Raw genomic sequence first — 17,866 nt, 5'->3', positions numbered from 1 at the left:
CCAGTGGGATACGAACCCACAACCCCTGGTTTATCAAACCAGTGCTCTAACCACTGAGCTACAGGGCCTCCCCAGTAACATACAGATAAATTAGTGGAAAAAAAGTCATACACTGTGATTTCGGAATTTATCCATTTCTTTTTTCTAAGATTGTCTCTCCCAGTGGACATGCACCTAAGATGAACAAGTGGGAGAACTTGCAAAATTGCAGGATGTTCAAATACCTGTTTTGCTCACTCTAAGGGTTTACTTACTTTTTCATGCCTGTCTTGTGAAATTTTACATTACACACTAAAAATGTGGAAAAAAAACAAATTGTGTGGATTTGGTTTAAGCAGTTTATTCTTCTGATTCAGATGAAAATCTAAGACAATGTGACCAGTTTATGGAGTAATTTAAAAAAATATCCAAATATTATTTTTCCTTTTGCTATCAGGTGAATATAATTTAATGTATTCATAAATTTTTATTTTCATTTTTGATATCACAGATCTTTGATGGAACAAGAGTTCCCCAGAAAATAGTAGATGGTTGGAATGCATTCTTCTTTGATGACTTAGAAGATCTGGTGAGAAAAAAATGTTGGCCTTGAAGTATTGTTGCGTTGTACCCCCTAAAAATGTTTTGTTCAATTTTATTGTCATTTTTTTATTTACATCCACACAGCACCAGCATCTATCAATGATGGAGCTCAACACAGAATCTGTCGGTGAGCTGTGGTTAGGCCTTCTGCGCTTCTACACTGAAGAGTTTGACTTCAAAGAGCACGTCATCAGCATCCGCCAAAAGAAACGCCTCACTACATTTGAAAAACAGTGGACAAGCAAATGCATTGCAATTGAAGGTCTTCTTATGAAAGTGGTTCTTTAGCAAATTTCACGTGCTTTAAACTGTTTTGCAACCTGATTCCACCTACTTCTTTTCATTCCTCTCAGATCCTTTTGATTTGAATCATAATCTTGGTGCAGGAGTTTCTCGCAAAAGTATGTATTTTTCCTACTAACAAAAGATTGTTTCAAGATTGGTTCATGGAAATGACCAGGACTGCTGTGTTATTATTACAATCTATCAATTTATGACAGGTTATTTAGTAGTTTGCTCCTGATAAAGCCCAAAAATATTTAGGGTGATTGCACTGGAAGTGTTTGCAATTTTGGATATACAAACCCAATTCCAATTGAGTTGGGAGGTTGTGTTGGAAAAAAAAAAAAAAAAAAAAAAAAAAACAATACAATGATTTGGAAATCATGTTACACCGACATTTAATTGAATACACTACAAAGAAAAGATGTTTGATCTCCAAACTGATAAACTGTTCATTATATCAAATAATCATTAATTTGGGATTTTATGGCTGCTGCATGTTCCAAAAAAGGTGGGAGAGGTGGCAAAAAAGATCGATAATGAGAAGTTGATGAATGCTCATCAAACACCTATTAGGAGCATCCAATAGGTGAACAGGCTAATTGGAAACCAGTGGATGAAAATGATTGTGAATGAAAGGAGCTTCTCTTAATTGCTCATTTACTCGCATGCAAAGGTGGGCCGAGGTTCTAATCTTTGTGAACAAGTACGTAAGAAAATAGTCGGACAGTTTAAGGAAAATGTTCCTCAAGGTACAATTGCGAGTCATTTAGGCATTTCATCATTACACTCCATAATGCCATGAAAAGGATCAGAGACTGGAGAAATCACTGCATGTAAGCGGCAAGGCCAAAAAAAACACCTGTTACTCTTGATCCCTGAGGCGACACTGCATCAAAAACCAACACATTGTGTAAAGGATATCACCACATGGGTTTAGGAACACTTTAGAAATCCAATGCCAGTAAATACAGCAAGGCCCTAAATCCTTAAGTAAGTTTCTTTCGGCTTGTCCTGTTAGGGGTCGCCACAGCGTAACATCTCAGATGAACGCTCATATTTGTTTACCACTGTTTTTACACTTGATGCCCTTCCTGACGCAACCCTTCTTGGGGAGGGGAGGCTCCAGTGAGATACGAACTCACGACCCCTGGTTTACCAAACCAAGTGCAACTTAAAATTATTCTATGCAAAGCAAATGTCATGCTCCTGGATTCCAGCCAGGGCTGGGCGTGGCCAGCTAATCGGAAGGTGCACACCTGCGCCTCATGACCTTTGATTAAGACCCAGTACATATAGGACCCGGGGGACGACTATTACTCTGCTAGATCGTTGCCTCTCATGCCTCGTTCCCGCACTACCGTACTCCTGACGTCTACCTCCCGTGTACCGACCAACGCCTGTCTCCCGACCTACCCCGTAAGCCTGCCGTTACTGATCTTGCTGCTTGTTTGGACTGACTCCCTGGTAACCGACATTGGAACGAATAAAGGCTTATTCCGCACTGCTTACCTCTCACCTGAGTCGTGCATTTGGGTCCACCCCCGAGTCTCGTCCGTGACAGCAAAAACCATTTATCAACAACACCTAGAAATGCCACCCGCTTCTTTGAGCCCAAGCTCATCAAATATGGACTGATGCAAAGTGGAATAGTGTTCTGTGGTCTGACAAGTCCCTATTTCAAATTGTTTTGGGAAAACGTTTCATCCTTTGGGCCAAAGAGGAAAAGAACCATCCAGACTATTATGGACACAAATTTCAAAAGCCAGCATCTGTGATGGTATGGGGCTGTGTGAGTGCCAATGGCATGGGTAACTTACACATCAGTGAAGCCACCATTAATGCTGAAATAAATAAATATATATATATATATATATATATATATATATATATATATGTCCTCAGTTGCCAAATGTTTATTGAATGTTGTTAAAAGAAAAAGTTACGCAACACTGAATAAACATGACCCTGTCCTAGCCTTTTTGGAACGTGTTGCAGCCAAGTTATTGTTTCTTTGCTAAAAAACAAAGTTTATCAGTTTGAACATTAAACATTTTGTCTTTGAAGTGTAGTCAATTAAATATAAGTTGAGGATGATTTGCAAATCACGGTATTTTGTTTTCATTTGCTTAATACAATGTCACAACTTCATTGGATTTAAGTTTGTAATTGCAGAACCTGAATAGCAATTTATTGCCCTCTCTTGAAACATTTCTTTCCTCTTATAGTGACAAACTTTATTATGAAGGCTTTCATAAATGGGCGAAAGCTGTTTGGAACCCCCTTCTATCCGGTACCTGGTACTGAAGTGGTATGGGCAAACTCAACAGTTTCAGTGGATGAAGCACACACATTATATTGGTGTTAGTAGCTCAGTATGCAAAGAAACCATTTGAAATGTTTCATTGTCCTTGCTGCAGGACTACTTCTTTGACGCAAAGGTTCTAACAGATGGCGAGTTGGCACCAAATGACAGGTGCTGCAGGATCTGTGGAAAGATTGGACATTATATGAAGGACTGTCCCAAGAGACGAAGGTTAGACTTTGAAATGTCATTCACTCAGTAACGAAAATGCTCTAGCGTCTGTTCGCTGAAGGAGAGGAATGGACTAAAATATCAGGGCTGTTATACAATGTCCGTAATTTTCTATAGAAATCACAAAACATCGACTACTTATGGCTGTACTAATTACTAATATATTGTTTATACAATCCCAAAACATCGAAATAAGTGAACACCACCATCCTATGCTGTCGAGCTATGCTCTCCCCTACCACTACCTTACAGTCAGTAACCTCCTTCAGATGACATCGTCTGCACAAAATGTAACCCACCTGCGTGCTTCCAGCTCTACTCTTGTAGGGCACCCTATGTTCCCACCTCTTCTGGAAAAAACTGGTCACTACTGCCATCCTTTTTTCCAGCCCACCACCATCTATTCCTCAAAGTTCCTTTCCTGGATGCCATACTTCCCCATCACTTTTTCATCACCCCTGTCTCCTTCACCAATATGTCCATTACAATCTGCACCAATCATATCTATCTCAATGTCTGGGATGCTCAGAACTACTTCGTCTAGTCCTTCAAGAATTTTCCTTCCAACTCTGGGTCACATCCAACCTTTAGGGCATAGCTGCATATCACATCCATCCATTCATTTTCTACCGCTTTTCTGGGTTGTCAGCCAATCGAGACAAACAGCCACACTCACAATCACACCTAGGGGCAATTTAGAGTGTCCAATTAATGTTACATGTTTTTGGGATGTGGGAGGAAACCGGAGTGCCCGGAGAAAACCCACGCAGGCAGAGGGAGAACATACAAACTCCACACAGGCAGGACCGGGATTGAACCCGGGACCTCAGAACTGTGAAGTCAACGGTTTCCAGCCGATCCACCGTGCTGCTCGTGGCGCCTCACATAATACATAATACCTTCAATTGGATGGGCATGTTTCCCCACAGAGCTGCATTAAAATAAAAATAATAATAATTAAAAAATATATTGGATGCAAGAGACAAAAACTACTTTGCACAAAATAGAAATTAAAGCTATTGTCTATAAATAAACTATCCAATTAAATTTATCAGCAGTTATATTTTTTGTACAACAGTGCTGAGGTTTAATTTTGATGTTTGTGATTTGATTTTAGATACAGTACAACTATTTTTTAGATCATCTGATTTTAAACGTAAAAATTAAAATTCAGCACTTTTTTCCCACACATATAACATTGGTGACAGGTTGAATAGCATAATTTATATCAGGACAATAATTTTGTTTTTTTGAAGTACTTGTACGTCTTCTCTTACACGGTATTTATATCACCGTATTTTCCGCACTATAAGGCGCACCTAAGAGCCTTTAATTTTCTCAAATGCCGACATTGCGCCTTATATATGGATCAATATTGAGCCGCAACAGGTCTCGCAATTACGGTCAGCAGCTGCCGACTCCATTTTCCTGTGTAGAAGAAGTAGCCCGCAGTGCATGCTGGGATATATGACTGCGCAAAGCCTGCCATTTCCTTTCTATTTGTGTGTCTGTGGAAAGACCCCAAAATGACTCCTATACTACTACTATACTATGTCACTCACTATACCCTGGAGAAAATAATAAAACAGTTGTTTATTCATTTTGGGAGTGAACGGAGTCGTCAGAACACTGGTTTGTAATCTATTAATAGTTTGACTGACCTATCTGTTTTGTTGACATCCCCTTTAGAGCAGCGCCATCTAATGGATGCATAACCCAACCCCAGCCTCTACTTTAGCATCTATTCTATGTGCCTTATAATGCCGTGCGCCTTATAGTGCGGAAAATATGGTTGATATATTTCTGATTTCCACAATTGCTATTGAAACCATGGAAATCTCCCTATCGTGTGTAATCAAGGTAATATTTATAGAAATATTTTTTAATGACAATAATATACCTTTAACCTCCTGACATTCTGAAGTTATGTATGCAGTAATGTACTAAGTAATTTCCGGTTCAGACACCTGTGTGGACATGTATTGTTTTATATTTATCTCGCAACACATTCATTGTTCTGCTGTTATTGTCTGTAGTTTACGCTCCACTAAAAAGCAGTTTTCCGATGTGACAAACTGTATCATCAAATCATTTATCGTGGAACCTCGACAAAACGAACCCAGAAACAATGGGTATTTATAAAACAGAGTCCAAAAATAGTTTTCATTTGTCACTTAAAATGCCTTTGACAAAGTGTGTTACTTCCACAATTAGCTGGTGTTTATTGATGCTGTGGTGCAATACAGTTAGAGAATGGGACTCAAGTATTTCATTGTCACAGATATATAAAATGATATATAATATAAAATGAGAATAAACTCAGATTTGTTGAAGTAATCTGCATGACAATATTGGTGCTCTTCCAAAAACAAGGCAAATTCCACACGCAAGGCAAAAACACGATGTAGCACCTATGCCCAGGATAACCACCGAACATTAAACTGGTACATAAGTACTTCGAAGCCTGCGGCTATTTCTTAACACAGCAAGCTGAAAGGAAAAGAAGAGAAGAAGACTGAAGAGTGTCTCATAGCACATATCATTCCACTACAGTTTTAAATAATTCTATTATTTTTGTGGGCAAAGTTTTTGTTGTCTGTGTGAAATACAATGTTTAACAATGATGTGTGTGCATCAGCTTTTATTACTGGACCAAAACCAGACTTTCTTCCCTGCATGACTGGAGCTCCGTCCATACAAACTGCAGAAACCATATCTTACGAAAGATTGTCTCTGAAGAAGTCATCCACAACCTTTTTCACATTGGCTGCCTTAGTTGTTGTTGTAAGAGGCTTACAAAATTAAAGGGCTTCTTTTATCATGTCATCTTTCACATACTGCACAAAAACAACAACATGGCTTAGATTAGCAATGTCTGTGGTCTCGTCGAGTTGAAGGCTGAATTTTTCCGGGCTTGAAATCAGCTCTGCAACTACTTGAACCAAGATGTCTTTACTCGTGTCATCTGTTCTGTCGCTAATGGTGTCATTTGAAAAAGAAATTTGGGATGATCTACCTTTGGCTGCTGTTCCGAGTATGAGATTCTCCATCTTTAACGCAGTTGGTTTTACAAGTGTATCACCAATGGTGTGTGGGTTGCCTTGTTTTACGATTAGGTACGCAACTTCATATGATGCTGTGAGGATCAGTTTGTTAATTGGTACAAATACAAGACCATTATGGCCCCAGCACCATAGTGTTTCTGCTTAACTCATGCATAATACTTATCTGTGTTTGTGGTATGGGAGTATATTTGGCTTTTTCGCCCATCTTTTTGCACATTATGGCTCAAAAGAAGTAAGCTTTTTTTTTTCTTTCAATGCTGGTCCAGCCGAAAGAAAAGCAAAGCAATGACCATGGAAATGAAGGTTAATATCATTAAAGTCCAACTGACACCAAAAGCATGATTTTTAGTGTGTCCATCCGTTTTGTCACCACACAACATGATTTTGATGAATATTGTTTTTTTTTTTAACTCATGAAAATCCTCTCGAGGAATTTGTTTTGGAGAAGAAGCAGGAAGTTATGTTATTTGCAGACGCCCTCTCAGGCGGGTTTGTGTGTTTATACCAGTTTTACCTGCCGGAAGGTAGCTCTTTGTTCCTTCGTGCTAGCCAAAATGCTGGCTCGTTTTATTTCTGGATATTGCTCAATCACTCGGGAGGATGGATTCCCTCTTCACACTTTTCCAAAACACCCAGTTCGTTGTGAGAAATAAATTGCACAGGTGCAAAGGACGAGAGCTTTGTAGCTTCCAAATGACAGGTAGGTGTGTATAGAGCTTCTAAAAAAAATAATAGTTGGGGGGGGTGTAATCCTTTCAGCGAATGACGACAACACTCTCGGCCATGTCGGACCGCTGGGGTGACTTATCGTGGTGCCGGGTCGGGATGGCTTATCGCGGCACCGGGCCGCCGTGGGTGACCGCAGTGCCACCAGGGTGGCTTATCGCGGCCCGGCTTTACGGCGTTGTCGTCGCTTGCACCTTAGTACACTACATACTGTAGGGGAGTCTGTTGTTAGTTGGAAGTGATCCGCATATCATCTAAATATGGCTCGAAATGATGGGGTAATATTGCCCCGGTCACTTCACTCTATTGTGAGATGTTCTTTTCTTCAAAAAGTGCTTCCATGTCAGAAGGAGCATCGGAAAAATCAAAAAATCTCTGCTGTTGCCTCAAGAACATCACGGTTCCCCTCCTCGACCTACTACTGGCATTTCGCCTGCCATTTGCTAGTGGATATAACTTCCTAACGGGAAGGACATACCAGGTGAGGCAGGGGACACCACGTCATCCACACACACCAACAGCACCCAGGCATCCCAAAGTTGTGTCCTCCATCCACGAATGTTGTGCCTCTCAGCACAAATGACTGTGCCTCAATGCACCCGGCTGTCAAACTCCTGAAGTTGGCAGATGACACCACAGTCATCGACTTCATCAAAGACAGCAACGAGTCTGCATATTGATGGGAAGTGGCGGAACTGGATCTTTGGTGTGACCAACACAACCTACCATTGAACACTTTGAAAGAGATGTTTGTGGACTTCATGAGGCATCCTTCACCACAGTTGCCTCTGACGCTGTCCAACTGTTTTGTGTGAACCGTCGAGACCTTCAAGTTCTTGGGAATTACAGTCTCACAGGACCTAAAGTGGGAGACAAACATCAACTCCATCCTCAAAAAAGGCCAGCAAAGGATGTACTTGCGGCTTCTGAGGAAGTACAGCCTGTCACAAGACCTGCTGAGACAGTTCAACACAGCGTCATTGAATCAATATTTTGTACCTCCATCACAGTCTAGTTCGATACTGCTACACAAAAGGACAAATTCTGACTGCAACGGACTATCAAAACCCTACTCCCTAAAAAAGGAATCTTTTATTTAAAAAAAAATAAGAGATTTGTCTGGCCTCCAAAACAGCCGGAAATTGCCAAGGGAAGTCACTCTGTGTTCACAACTTTTTTCTTATAGTCGCCATCTTGTCGTTGATATTCCATTGTTTGTTTTTGTGAGTAGGCATTTCGCTTCATCTTCGTAGGGTAGTTCTTTGATCGATCCAATAAAAATACTTGTATCATGGGGAAGTGCATTTTTCAAGATGCTTGGGTTGAAAGTTAAGAGTTTGGGAGCTGGGTTCGTCGAGATCCAAAACATCGGCACATGTTCTCCTGTCATCTGTGCAAACAGAGTTACCAGCTTGGAAAGATGGGCGTTAAAGCACTGGAGTCACACCAGAAAAACAGGAGACAACCTGATTTGGCGAAGACTATCTCATTTTCCGTTAGTATGAATCTGTTTCTCTCAAAATATCAAGATAGGGAAGCATCAAATTCGGGCAGTAGTAGGGATCAACGAAGCACCAATACTGGCAGTCCATGCGCACCTACAGTTGTCCACACATTGACTTCAACCAGCCAGAAGTCAGGCTCTATGAACGTAGTTCAATACACGAAAACGGACTCGTTAAAGGCAGAGATCATGTGGACTTTAAAAGTGATCTGCAGTCATTACAGTTACAAATCTTGTGAAAATAATTCAAAAGTGTTTGCAGTCATGTTTCCAGACAGTGACATTGCTAAAAACTACCACTGTCATATCAATGAGAACTACCACAAGGGGCGACAGGTGATCACTGTGACAGGTACTGAAGTACTGGAACCTTTGATGAACCAATAATGGTTGATGGAACCATTGGACCAATAATGGTTGATGGCACCATTGAGTGAGTCTTTTTTCCTTATTCTTGATGTGCCATGATGGCCCTAAATTTTTCATGTCGGCCCCTAAGAATGCCCCTAAAAAGCCCTTAAATTTTTGGGCTCAGAGCATTCGTGAACCCTGGTACATCATCTACATAAACTAAGACTTGACAGTTGAAATTTAGACTCCAATTGTAAATGCAAATTAAATTACTTTACCCACTTGGGTTGAAAAAATGGGTCAGGGTCAGACATTTAAAGTACGATTTCTCAAAGAAGGATGACAAGATGAACTTTTGTTCGCGAGGAAAATGTGGAATGTGTCTCTCTCACCATCTCCAACCCGTTCTGCCAACATCTCCACGAATCCTCCTTTTTATTTCTTGGAGCGGTCCGCAACAAAGCAAACATGACAAACAAAGTGTGAGTCAATAAACAACGCAACCACGACAAAAAAAAGCCAACGTTTGTCTTTGCAATGTCTTCAGCATCCTCTCGAGATCGTCGCAGTCTTTATGCTGTCTGCTGCATCACTGTCTGGTGTTTCCACAGCACCCAGTATGCCTCTTGATTGCATCACGTTGTTTAAGCACATCATAGCAAAAGAGCATTAAAAGCAAACATGAGAAAACTTTATATTCAATTAATAAAACAGATAGTCACTACCTCTCAGACGTCACGGAGGAAGATTTCGCTGAGGAACAACACTGACGTGGTAGAGTATTGTAACTACATAATCAAAAAATGTTTTCACTTAAAAAAAAAAAGTTATCACAAACAACACTTAAAGCCCAGGTGTCATCCCTATAAACATTTTAAAATAGATATTGTAATGAAAAATACATATAACATTATTCACTTTAATGTGAGAGCACGTCATCTATGCGCGAAGTTGCAGAAGTGTCATTCTACAATATCCAACTGGTCACCATATTGGCTGCGTCCTCCGTCCGTGACGTCACCCGGACATTCGCAAATGAAGACATGTGGTGCACCCTAACTATGGGAGACAAATGCGCTCCGTCTGATACGGAAGCTCTTTTCGAAAAGAACACCACACAACCGAGTGATGTTACCGGAGCAATATTACACTATTGTTTCGAGCTATATTCAGATGATATGCGATCACTGCCAAACCTCATCCCCGTCCGATCCACTTCCGCGGCGGAGATGAGCCATCGCGGCGACGCGCAGCCTTCGCAGAAGCAGTGACTGCCGAACGTGGCGCCTCAGCCGGTGTGGCTGATTTTGGTTCCATATAAGGAGGAGGTGGAGCCGAGCCATCCTGCTTTTAGGGGTATGTTCAAAGCAGTACTTGTTGAACACCGTCGAGCCAAGGCGCATTACTGCCTTCCTGTCATTTGGAACCCACGAAGCTCTCGTCCTCTGCACCCATGCAATCCATTTTTCACAACGAACCGGGTCTCTTGCAATGAAGATTATATGTTATGTTCAAGCAATGTCCAGCAATGCAATGAGCCGGCATTTTGGCTAACACGAAGGAACAACGAGCTAACTTCCCGGAGGTAAAACAAACGAGTCCACTAGAGGGCGCCTCTGTCCTGTACGTCACTTCCTGCTTCTTCTCAAAAACAAATCCCTCGAGAGGATTTTCATAGCGGGAATTACAAAAAGCTGTATACGTCAAAATCATGTTTTGTGGTGAAAAAACACATGGGACCATATTGGCTGTGGGGTTTTCATTAATAATATACCAAAAATAATCCATTTCGTGACACTTGACCTTTAAGATGCAGTACATATGTGAGTCAGTAAACAGCGTGAATGACACAATGTACAGAAGAAGGAAATGGGTGGGACAAGGGAAGTTGCAACTCGTGCTCTCATTGGTTGATGTCGCGCCAGTGTCATGGTCTGAGCACTTCCGGTGCTGAAAAGTCTTGTTGTGATAAATGCGCATGCGCGTATATTTTATAAACTTCCAGCCAGTCTGAAACATCCGCATCCATGCTCCGTGTGCCATTCCACAACTTGTCACCGAGTGTTCATGTTCGCTATGGACGTCTCAGAAAGACGAACAGAACCAACGTACAGATATGTGTATACTTTTGTTTTAAGGTTAAGTTAGGGTTACGGTTAGGATATAACATGTTAGCTCGCTCTATGTAGAAGAAGGGGAACTGTGAGAGCAGGGGATTTCCCAGTAACCGTCTACTACGTACCCAGAGTTCACCTGTTAGTAACCCTTGTGCACAGGGGAGCGCTCAGACCGTCAAACCGGGAACTAATCAAGGCCTTGTACCAATCCGTGTAATACCTACTGAGGGCCAATCTGGGTTTTTTGTTTTGTTTTGTTTGTTGGGGTGGAAAGAGAAAACGCGATGCACTGAATCCGCAACAGGTGAATTGCAAAGTGGAGAAGCATTACTGCAATTGATAGCATTAAAATAAATATGTAAGACAAAAACAAGCCTAATCTATAATGTCTAAAGGTTTCTTTATTGTCACTGCGTCTATTCTGCGTGCAGTTTGCGTTTATACTTGAGCGCAACCCACGCATGTTGTTTTGAAAATGTGGAGCAGATCTCCTCCAAGTCAGGGGTATTCCTACGGCTGGTATTGGGAAGGACACCACAGGGTGTTTCCTTTGCATTTTATGACCAATTTCAATAGCAGTTTTTACTTTCTGGAGCAAGAAACAAAGTAACAATAGTGACAGTGGAATACTCCCAAATAGACCAAGATGACCAGATCCTTTAATGTTGTGATCGGTGGTATGTGTGCCCACTAAATGGAAGTCGGGATGATGGTATTGCGGAATCAAGGGAAAGCTGAGTTACAGTAACACAGCATGTGAATATGTGATTTTCTGGATTTTTTTTGGTTTTTTACTCACTTTGTTTCTTATAGGTATACCTATGATGAAAATTATAGGCCATTCTCATCTTTTTAAGTGGGAGAACCTGTGCATTTGGTGACTGACTCAATACTTTTTTGCCCCAGTCCATGTACTTTTTCATTTTTTATCAGATTGAAAAAGAAAGAAAATGAGAAGGATGACGATGTAAAAGTGGAAGAACGTGACCAAACAGAAAGGCGTTGTTTTCAGTGCGGGGCCACTGGTCATGTAAGGAGGGACTGTCCTGAATACCGCCATCTAAAGCAGAGGACTGCTGGGACAACAGGTAACCATTCCTATATCTATACTGTAGAGTGTTCACCTTCGTTAGTGCCCTCACTATTTTGCAGTTTTTAAGCAATAATTTTTGTGGGTTTTCTCAGGTTACTTACTGTGTGCAATGCCCTTGCATGTGGGAAGAGAGAGTTTTGGACAGCAAAGCGCTATTCAGCTGTTTATTAAAACCAGAGAAAACAGTAAAACATGAGAGAAAATGGGCTTACACACCTTGGGGCTGTCAGCCACAGCTCACACCTTAACATTCACATGCAAATTTGCCAAATTCATACCACCACCCCAGGCCCCACTACTTCAAGCTATATGTATGTATCTAACACATAGATACTACAATACATACAGCATTTTAGATACATTTAATGCTTGTAATTTTTCTTCAAATACTTTACATTAAAATGTTTTTAAAAGTGTTTTATGTGATCTTTTTTCTGGATTTTCTACCTACTGTGGCTTGGTCCAAAACCCACTACAAAAGGGGGACTCACTGTAGTTCAAAAAATACAACTACAATTATACTGCTATACTGCCCTCATATTTCTCCTCAGCTCCTCACACGGTACAGTCTTTGGTGAATTCTCAGTCCATCACTGACCTCCAGGCACTGCCAGACTCTCCTCAAATGGCCAGGCTCCCCTCGGAGAGTGTGAGTAGTAAATGTTAAACTAGAGTTGGTACACAATATAAACCACCACACACACAGACACAAAACTGATAGGTGGTCTTGTCAACATGTTTAAAAAAAAATGTTGAGCGGAAAATGAAATGAACTAACAGGACAGAACAACAGAAAATAAGAAAAAAAAATTTGGGTTAAATTACTATGGTCAGGGTGCACAAAATTTTTTTCTGGTTCTCAAATGAGCGCCAAGGTTTGTTGCTTGTTGCTCATTTCTTTGTATGACCCACTCATCTCATTACATTAACTTGTCTGTTTGTAGACATAATTACATATACAGCCATACATTCCATTAATTTTCTTTACAAATAAATTTAAAAATGACCTTTTTTAATGACCTTCTAACCAATTTTAGGTAGTAATGTCCAGAAGGCAGCGTATGTCATGAACCAAAGAATTAAGGCTACAGACGCTCCCCTACTTACGTTCATTTGTTTTACATTTTTTCAATTTTACGTTTGAACTGACTGTAAAATTTTGTAAGTGAATTTTCGAGTTAAGCGTGCACGATCTTACGTTTCACACTGCATCCATTGTTTACATGGCGTAAACGACAGACTGATTGTGCCTTGCCTCTTTCCAGTTCATCGCGTGTTACCCTTGTGTTAAGACGTCGCATCTATGATCTCTGTGTTTACATATACATTGTTTTGCGTATTTGTCACCTTAAGCAAATATGGTTGGTCAAAAGCGAAAGTCTACAAGTGATAGTGGTAGTCAAAAGAAGCAGCAAGCCACCACATTTGAAACAAAGGTGGCTATTATCAGGAAAATTGATGCTGGGTGACAAACATGGACCTTTCTTCCAAATACCTCCGTGGACCGTCAAAGATTGCATATTACAGTATGAATGGTCACACATTACTGGAACATACAGAACAAATTAGATTCATTTTCACATTACGTTCGGCCGTTCAGAACGTAACTAAAACGGAAGTTGAGGACCCCCTGTATTTGTCTAATAATTTCATACCAAAGCAGAAGAGTAATTACTCCACTCATCAATCCCCATATTAAAAATTTAGCAGATCGAGATATCCACACTTCTAAAGTGCGGTTGTAGTCGTGATAACATGCACATATTATATGATGCATAGGTCATAACTAATATTCCTTCAATTATAAGTGCTCCATATATAAGTTTTTATCCATATAAGGTACCGATATCAATAGCAGCCCAAACTACCATCAACACAGCATCAGCTCTGCCTTTGGGGTTTGCCAGATTAATGTGCATACAACCATGTACAGTGCCTTGTGAAAGTATTCGGCCCCCTTGAACTTTTCAACCTTTCGCCACATTTCAGGCTTCAAACATAAAGATATAATTTTTTTTTTTTTTTTTGTCAAGAATCAACAACAAGTGGGACACAAAAGTGAAGTGGAACAAATCTTATTGGATATTTTAAACTCTTTTCAACAAATAAAAACCTGAAAAGTGGGGCGTGAAATATTATTCGGCCCCCTTGCATTGATACTTTGTAGCACCACATTTTTCTGCAATTGCAGCTGCAAGTCGCTTGAGGTATATCTCTGTCAGTTTTACATATCGAGAGACTGAAATTCTTGCCCATCCTTCTTTGCAAAACAGCTCGAGCTCAGTGAGGTTTGATGGAGAGCGTTTGTGAACAGCATTCTTCAGCTCTGCCCACAGATTCTCGATTGGATTCAGGTCTGGACTTTAACTTGGCCATTCTAACACCTGGAAATGTTTATTTGTGAACCACCCAGATTTGGCTTTGTGTTTTTATCATTGTCCTGTTGGAAGATAAAGCTCCATCCCAGTCTCAGGTCTTTTGCAGACTCCAACAGGTTTTCTTCCAGAATGGTCCTGGATTTGACTCCATTCATCGTCACATCAATTTTAACCATCTCTCCTATCCCTGCAGACCCAAACCATGAGGGTGCCACCACCATGTTTGACGGTGTTTGGCAGTGGGGGTGGTGTGTTCATGGTGATGAGCTGTGTTGCTTTTACGCCAAACATATCGTTTTGCATTGTGGTTAAAAAGTTCGAATTTGGTTTCATCTGACCAGAATACCTTCTTCCAAATGTTTCGTGTGTCTCCCAGGTGGCTTGTGGCAAACTTTAAATGAGACTTTTTATGGATATCTTTGAGAAATGAGTTTCTTCTTGCCACACTTCCATAAAGACCAGATTTGTGAAGTGTACGATTGATTGTTGTCCTATGGACAGACTCTCCCACCTCAGCTGTAGAGCTCTGCAGTTCTTCCAGAGTAATCATGAGCCTCTTGACTGCATCTCTGATCAGTCTTCTTGTTCAAGCTGAAAGTTTAGAGGGACGCCCGGGTCTTGGTAGATTTGCAGTGCTCCTTCTATTTCAATATGATTGCTTGCACAGTGCTCCTTGAGATGTTTAAAGCTTGAGAAATCTTTTTGCACCCAAATCTGGCTTTAAACTTCTCCACAACAGTATCTCGAACCTGCCTGGTCTGTTCCTTGGTCTTCATGATGCTCTGTTGTTTAGGCATACTCTGCGGTGTTTAGGCATGCCCCTTAAGAATTGGCAAGAATTTCAGTCTCTGGATGTGCAAAACTGATAGAGACATACCCCAAGCCACTTGCAGCTGTAATTACAGCAATAGGTGGCGCTACAAAAATATTTCACGCCCCACTTTTCAAGTTTTTACTTGTTAAAACAAAAGTTTAAAATATCCAGTAAACTTCATTCCACTTTACAATTGTGTCCCACTTGCTGATTCTTGACAAAAAAAACAAAAAATAAATTGTATCTTTATGTGTGAAGCCTGAAATGTGACAAAGGTTGAAAAGTTCACGTGGGCTGAATACTTTCACAAGGCACTGTAGGTCAACAGTTCAGTTTTATATTATTCTCAGCCTTTGCATGTTTTTACCACTTATCTTCAAACATAATTGATCCAAAAAATGCAAAACAAGACGTTAAGTTTTAAGGACCTTAAATAGCTTTAAATACATTCAGGAAGGGCGGGAAAATGTACGTCTCACGCTTTCTCCACGCAACATAGGTGCTTTCAGGGTGATTTCACAATGCAGGAATTTTAATAAACGCACCACACTGTTCAGTACAATCATTCTTTTTTTAGTTCGTTTTTAGTTGATAAAACACCAAATTGAAATCCCAATTAAATTTGGATTATTCGCTTTTCCCTAAACTGCATTAAAGAACATTTGAAATTGAGTAGGCAATCATTATTTCAAATGGGGAGTCAATGATGGTGTAGTGGTACACACATCTGACTTTGGTGTTGGCAGTGATGGTGTATGCCTTGCGACTGACTGGCGACCAGTTCAGGGTGTAGTCTGCCTTTCACCCAAAGATTGCTGGGATAGGCTTCAGCTCTCGCAGTCTGGAAAATGGATGGATGGATATTTCAGATGGCAATCATGATTTCAAATTGTACATGAACCTTTAGTGTGAAACAACAGAATGATATAATGTTAATTCTTTTTTTTTTTTTTTTCCTCTGTAGTCAGACAGTCTCCAGACTCTATCTTATTCTCCACAGCCTCCAGCTATGTCTCAAAGTTGCCCTCAGTCCTGCAGTTCTCCCAGGCCCACACAAAATAAAACAATATGTTCAGGACCTCAGAAACAGCTAACTTACTCCCAGGTCCCTCTCTCCATTTTCAACTTTCCTTCATCCCACCCAGGCCAATATCAACTTGGGACACACTCTTCACTGGGGCCTCTTCCCACCCACCAGCTCCAGTCACATCCATTGCGGGGGCAATCTCATCACTCAACTCTTATCCCATCTCCCTCCTGGCCTATTCACAGATCTCTGCTTTCTTCAAATTCAACGACCACGCCCTCCCCACCTGGCTTGAAATGCACAGTTCCTTCAGCATCGGGAAGAACCACAAGCTCTGGTGGCAGCCCCAAGTCCAAAAATGTGAATGATCCGAGAATAATTTTTGCACAGCCGGCAGGAAGACCAGTGGGCATTGGTGGACCAGGACATGAAGGATACTGGCTCAACCACTTAGCACAACCTGGCTCACTTATGGAAAATGGCACTGTGGTCAAGTCAGGTATTTACTTGGTGAATTTTTGTGGCATTTTCTGTTTTTTTCATGTTGTTCTGCATGTCAGTAAAATTCTATGACCAAAAAGAAAAATCATTTTCGTAACAATTACTTTCGAAAACAGTGACTCCCAAATAATGTATTATGGTACAGTAGCTGTGAATGAATTTAGAGTGTATTTTTATTTTTTTATTACAAATATGTATCTTTGTTCATCCATCTATGCCAGGTGTCGGCAACCTTGAACACTCAAAGAGGCATTTTGGCCCGGTTTCCAGAGAAAAGAGAGAGCCGCAAACAATTTTTGACATCTGAAATGAAGATGTTAGCCTATATATTTTTTGTGTCCATACACCATCTAAAGAATGGGTGTGTCTACATGTGTGCGCGCTCGTGTGTGTGTGTGTGTGTGTGTATATGTATGTATTTATTTAAATGGAGTCCTCGGGTTACAATGTCCTCAACTTAGAACACTTTGACTTTACGACGCCCGTGTCCCCAGCACCATAGTGTTTCTGCTTAGCTAATGCATATTGCTTATCTGTTTTTGTGAGGCAGGAGAATTTTTGCCTTTTTCGCCCACCTTTTTCCACGTTATGGCCCCTTTTTTTTCGTTTTTTTTTTTTTTTATCGATGATGGTCCAGCCGAAAGAATAGCAATTCACATGGAAACGAACCTTAGCATCATAAAAAGATCGGAGAAAAGGAGTAATAAAGTAACATCTGTTAAGACTGGGGTTTCAGTTGGTCGATTGTGGCAATCATTATTAAGGACAAAGCCCGTATTTTAGCACACGTGAAGGTTTTCGCCCCTATTTGGGCTACAGTGATCACGAAGCAACTTTTTTCGTTAAGATGGAAATATTACTTATGGTATGGATCAAGGATCAGAATCAAC

General features: G+C 40.7%; 1 protein-coding gene and 1 long non-coding RNA gene across 13 annotated transcripts in view; one reads left to right on the top strand and one right to left on the bottom strand.

Moving 5' to 3' along the window:
• Positions 1 to 17,866, top strand: part of tut4 (terminal uridylyl transferase 4) — a 236,501-nt gene that overhangs the window by 201,699 nt on the left and 16,936 nt on the right. For 9 of the 12 annotated variants that reach the window (XM_061825505.1, XM_061825503.1, XM_061825506.1 and 6 more), the window contains 8 exons: positions 491 to 568; positions 667 to 844; positions 936 to 983; positions 3,093 to 3,175; positions 3,285 to 3,400; positions 12,097 to 12,251; positions 12,808 to 12,905; positions 16,413 to 16,974. In XM_061825505.1, coding sequence (XP_061681489.1) covers positions 491 to 568; positions 667 to 844; positions 936 to 983; positions 3,093 to 3,175; positions 3,285 to 3,400; positions 12,097 to 12,251; positions 12,808 to 12,905; positions 16,413 to 16,974 — 1,318 coding nt within the window. Of the gene's footprint in view, positions 1 to 490; positions 569 to 666; positions 845 to 935; positions 984 to 3,092; positions 3,176 to 3,284; positions 3,401 to 12,096; positions 12,252 to 12,807; positions 12,906 to 16,412; positions 16,975 to 17,866 lie in introns of those variants that run through there. The other 3 variants (XM_061825509.1, XM_061825507.1, XM_061825508.1) reach the window with 3 other exon arrangements.
• LOC133503685 (uncharacterized) overlaps positions 1 to 17,866 on the bottom strand; it is a 41,569-nt gene that overhangs the window by 7,216 nt on the left and 16,487 nt on the right. The window lies entirely within an intron of this gene.

Source organism: Syngnathoides biaculeatus, chromosome 7 (assembly GCF_019802595.1).
Source record: "Syngnathoides biaculeatus isolate LvHL_M chromosome 7, ASM1980259v1, whole genome shotgun sequence".
NCBI classification, from domain to species: domain Eukaryota; kingdom Metazoa; phylum Chordata; class Actinopteri; order Syngnathiformes; family Syngnathidae; genus Syngnathoides; species Syngnathoides biaculeatus.
The sequence above is the reverse complement of the archived record's forward strand: the minus strand, read 5'-3'. Positions and strand labels throughout refer to the sequence as shown.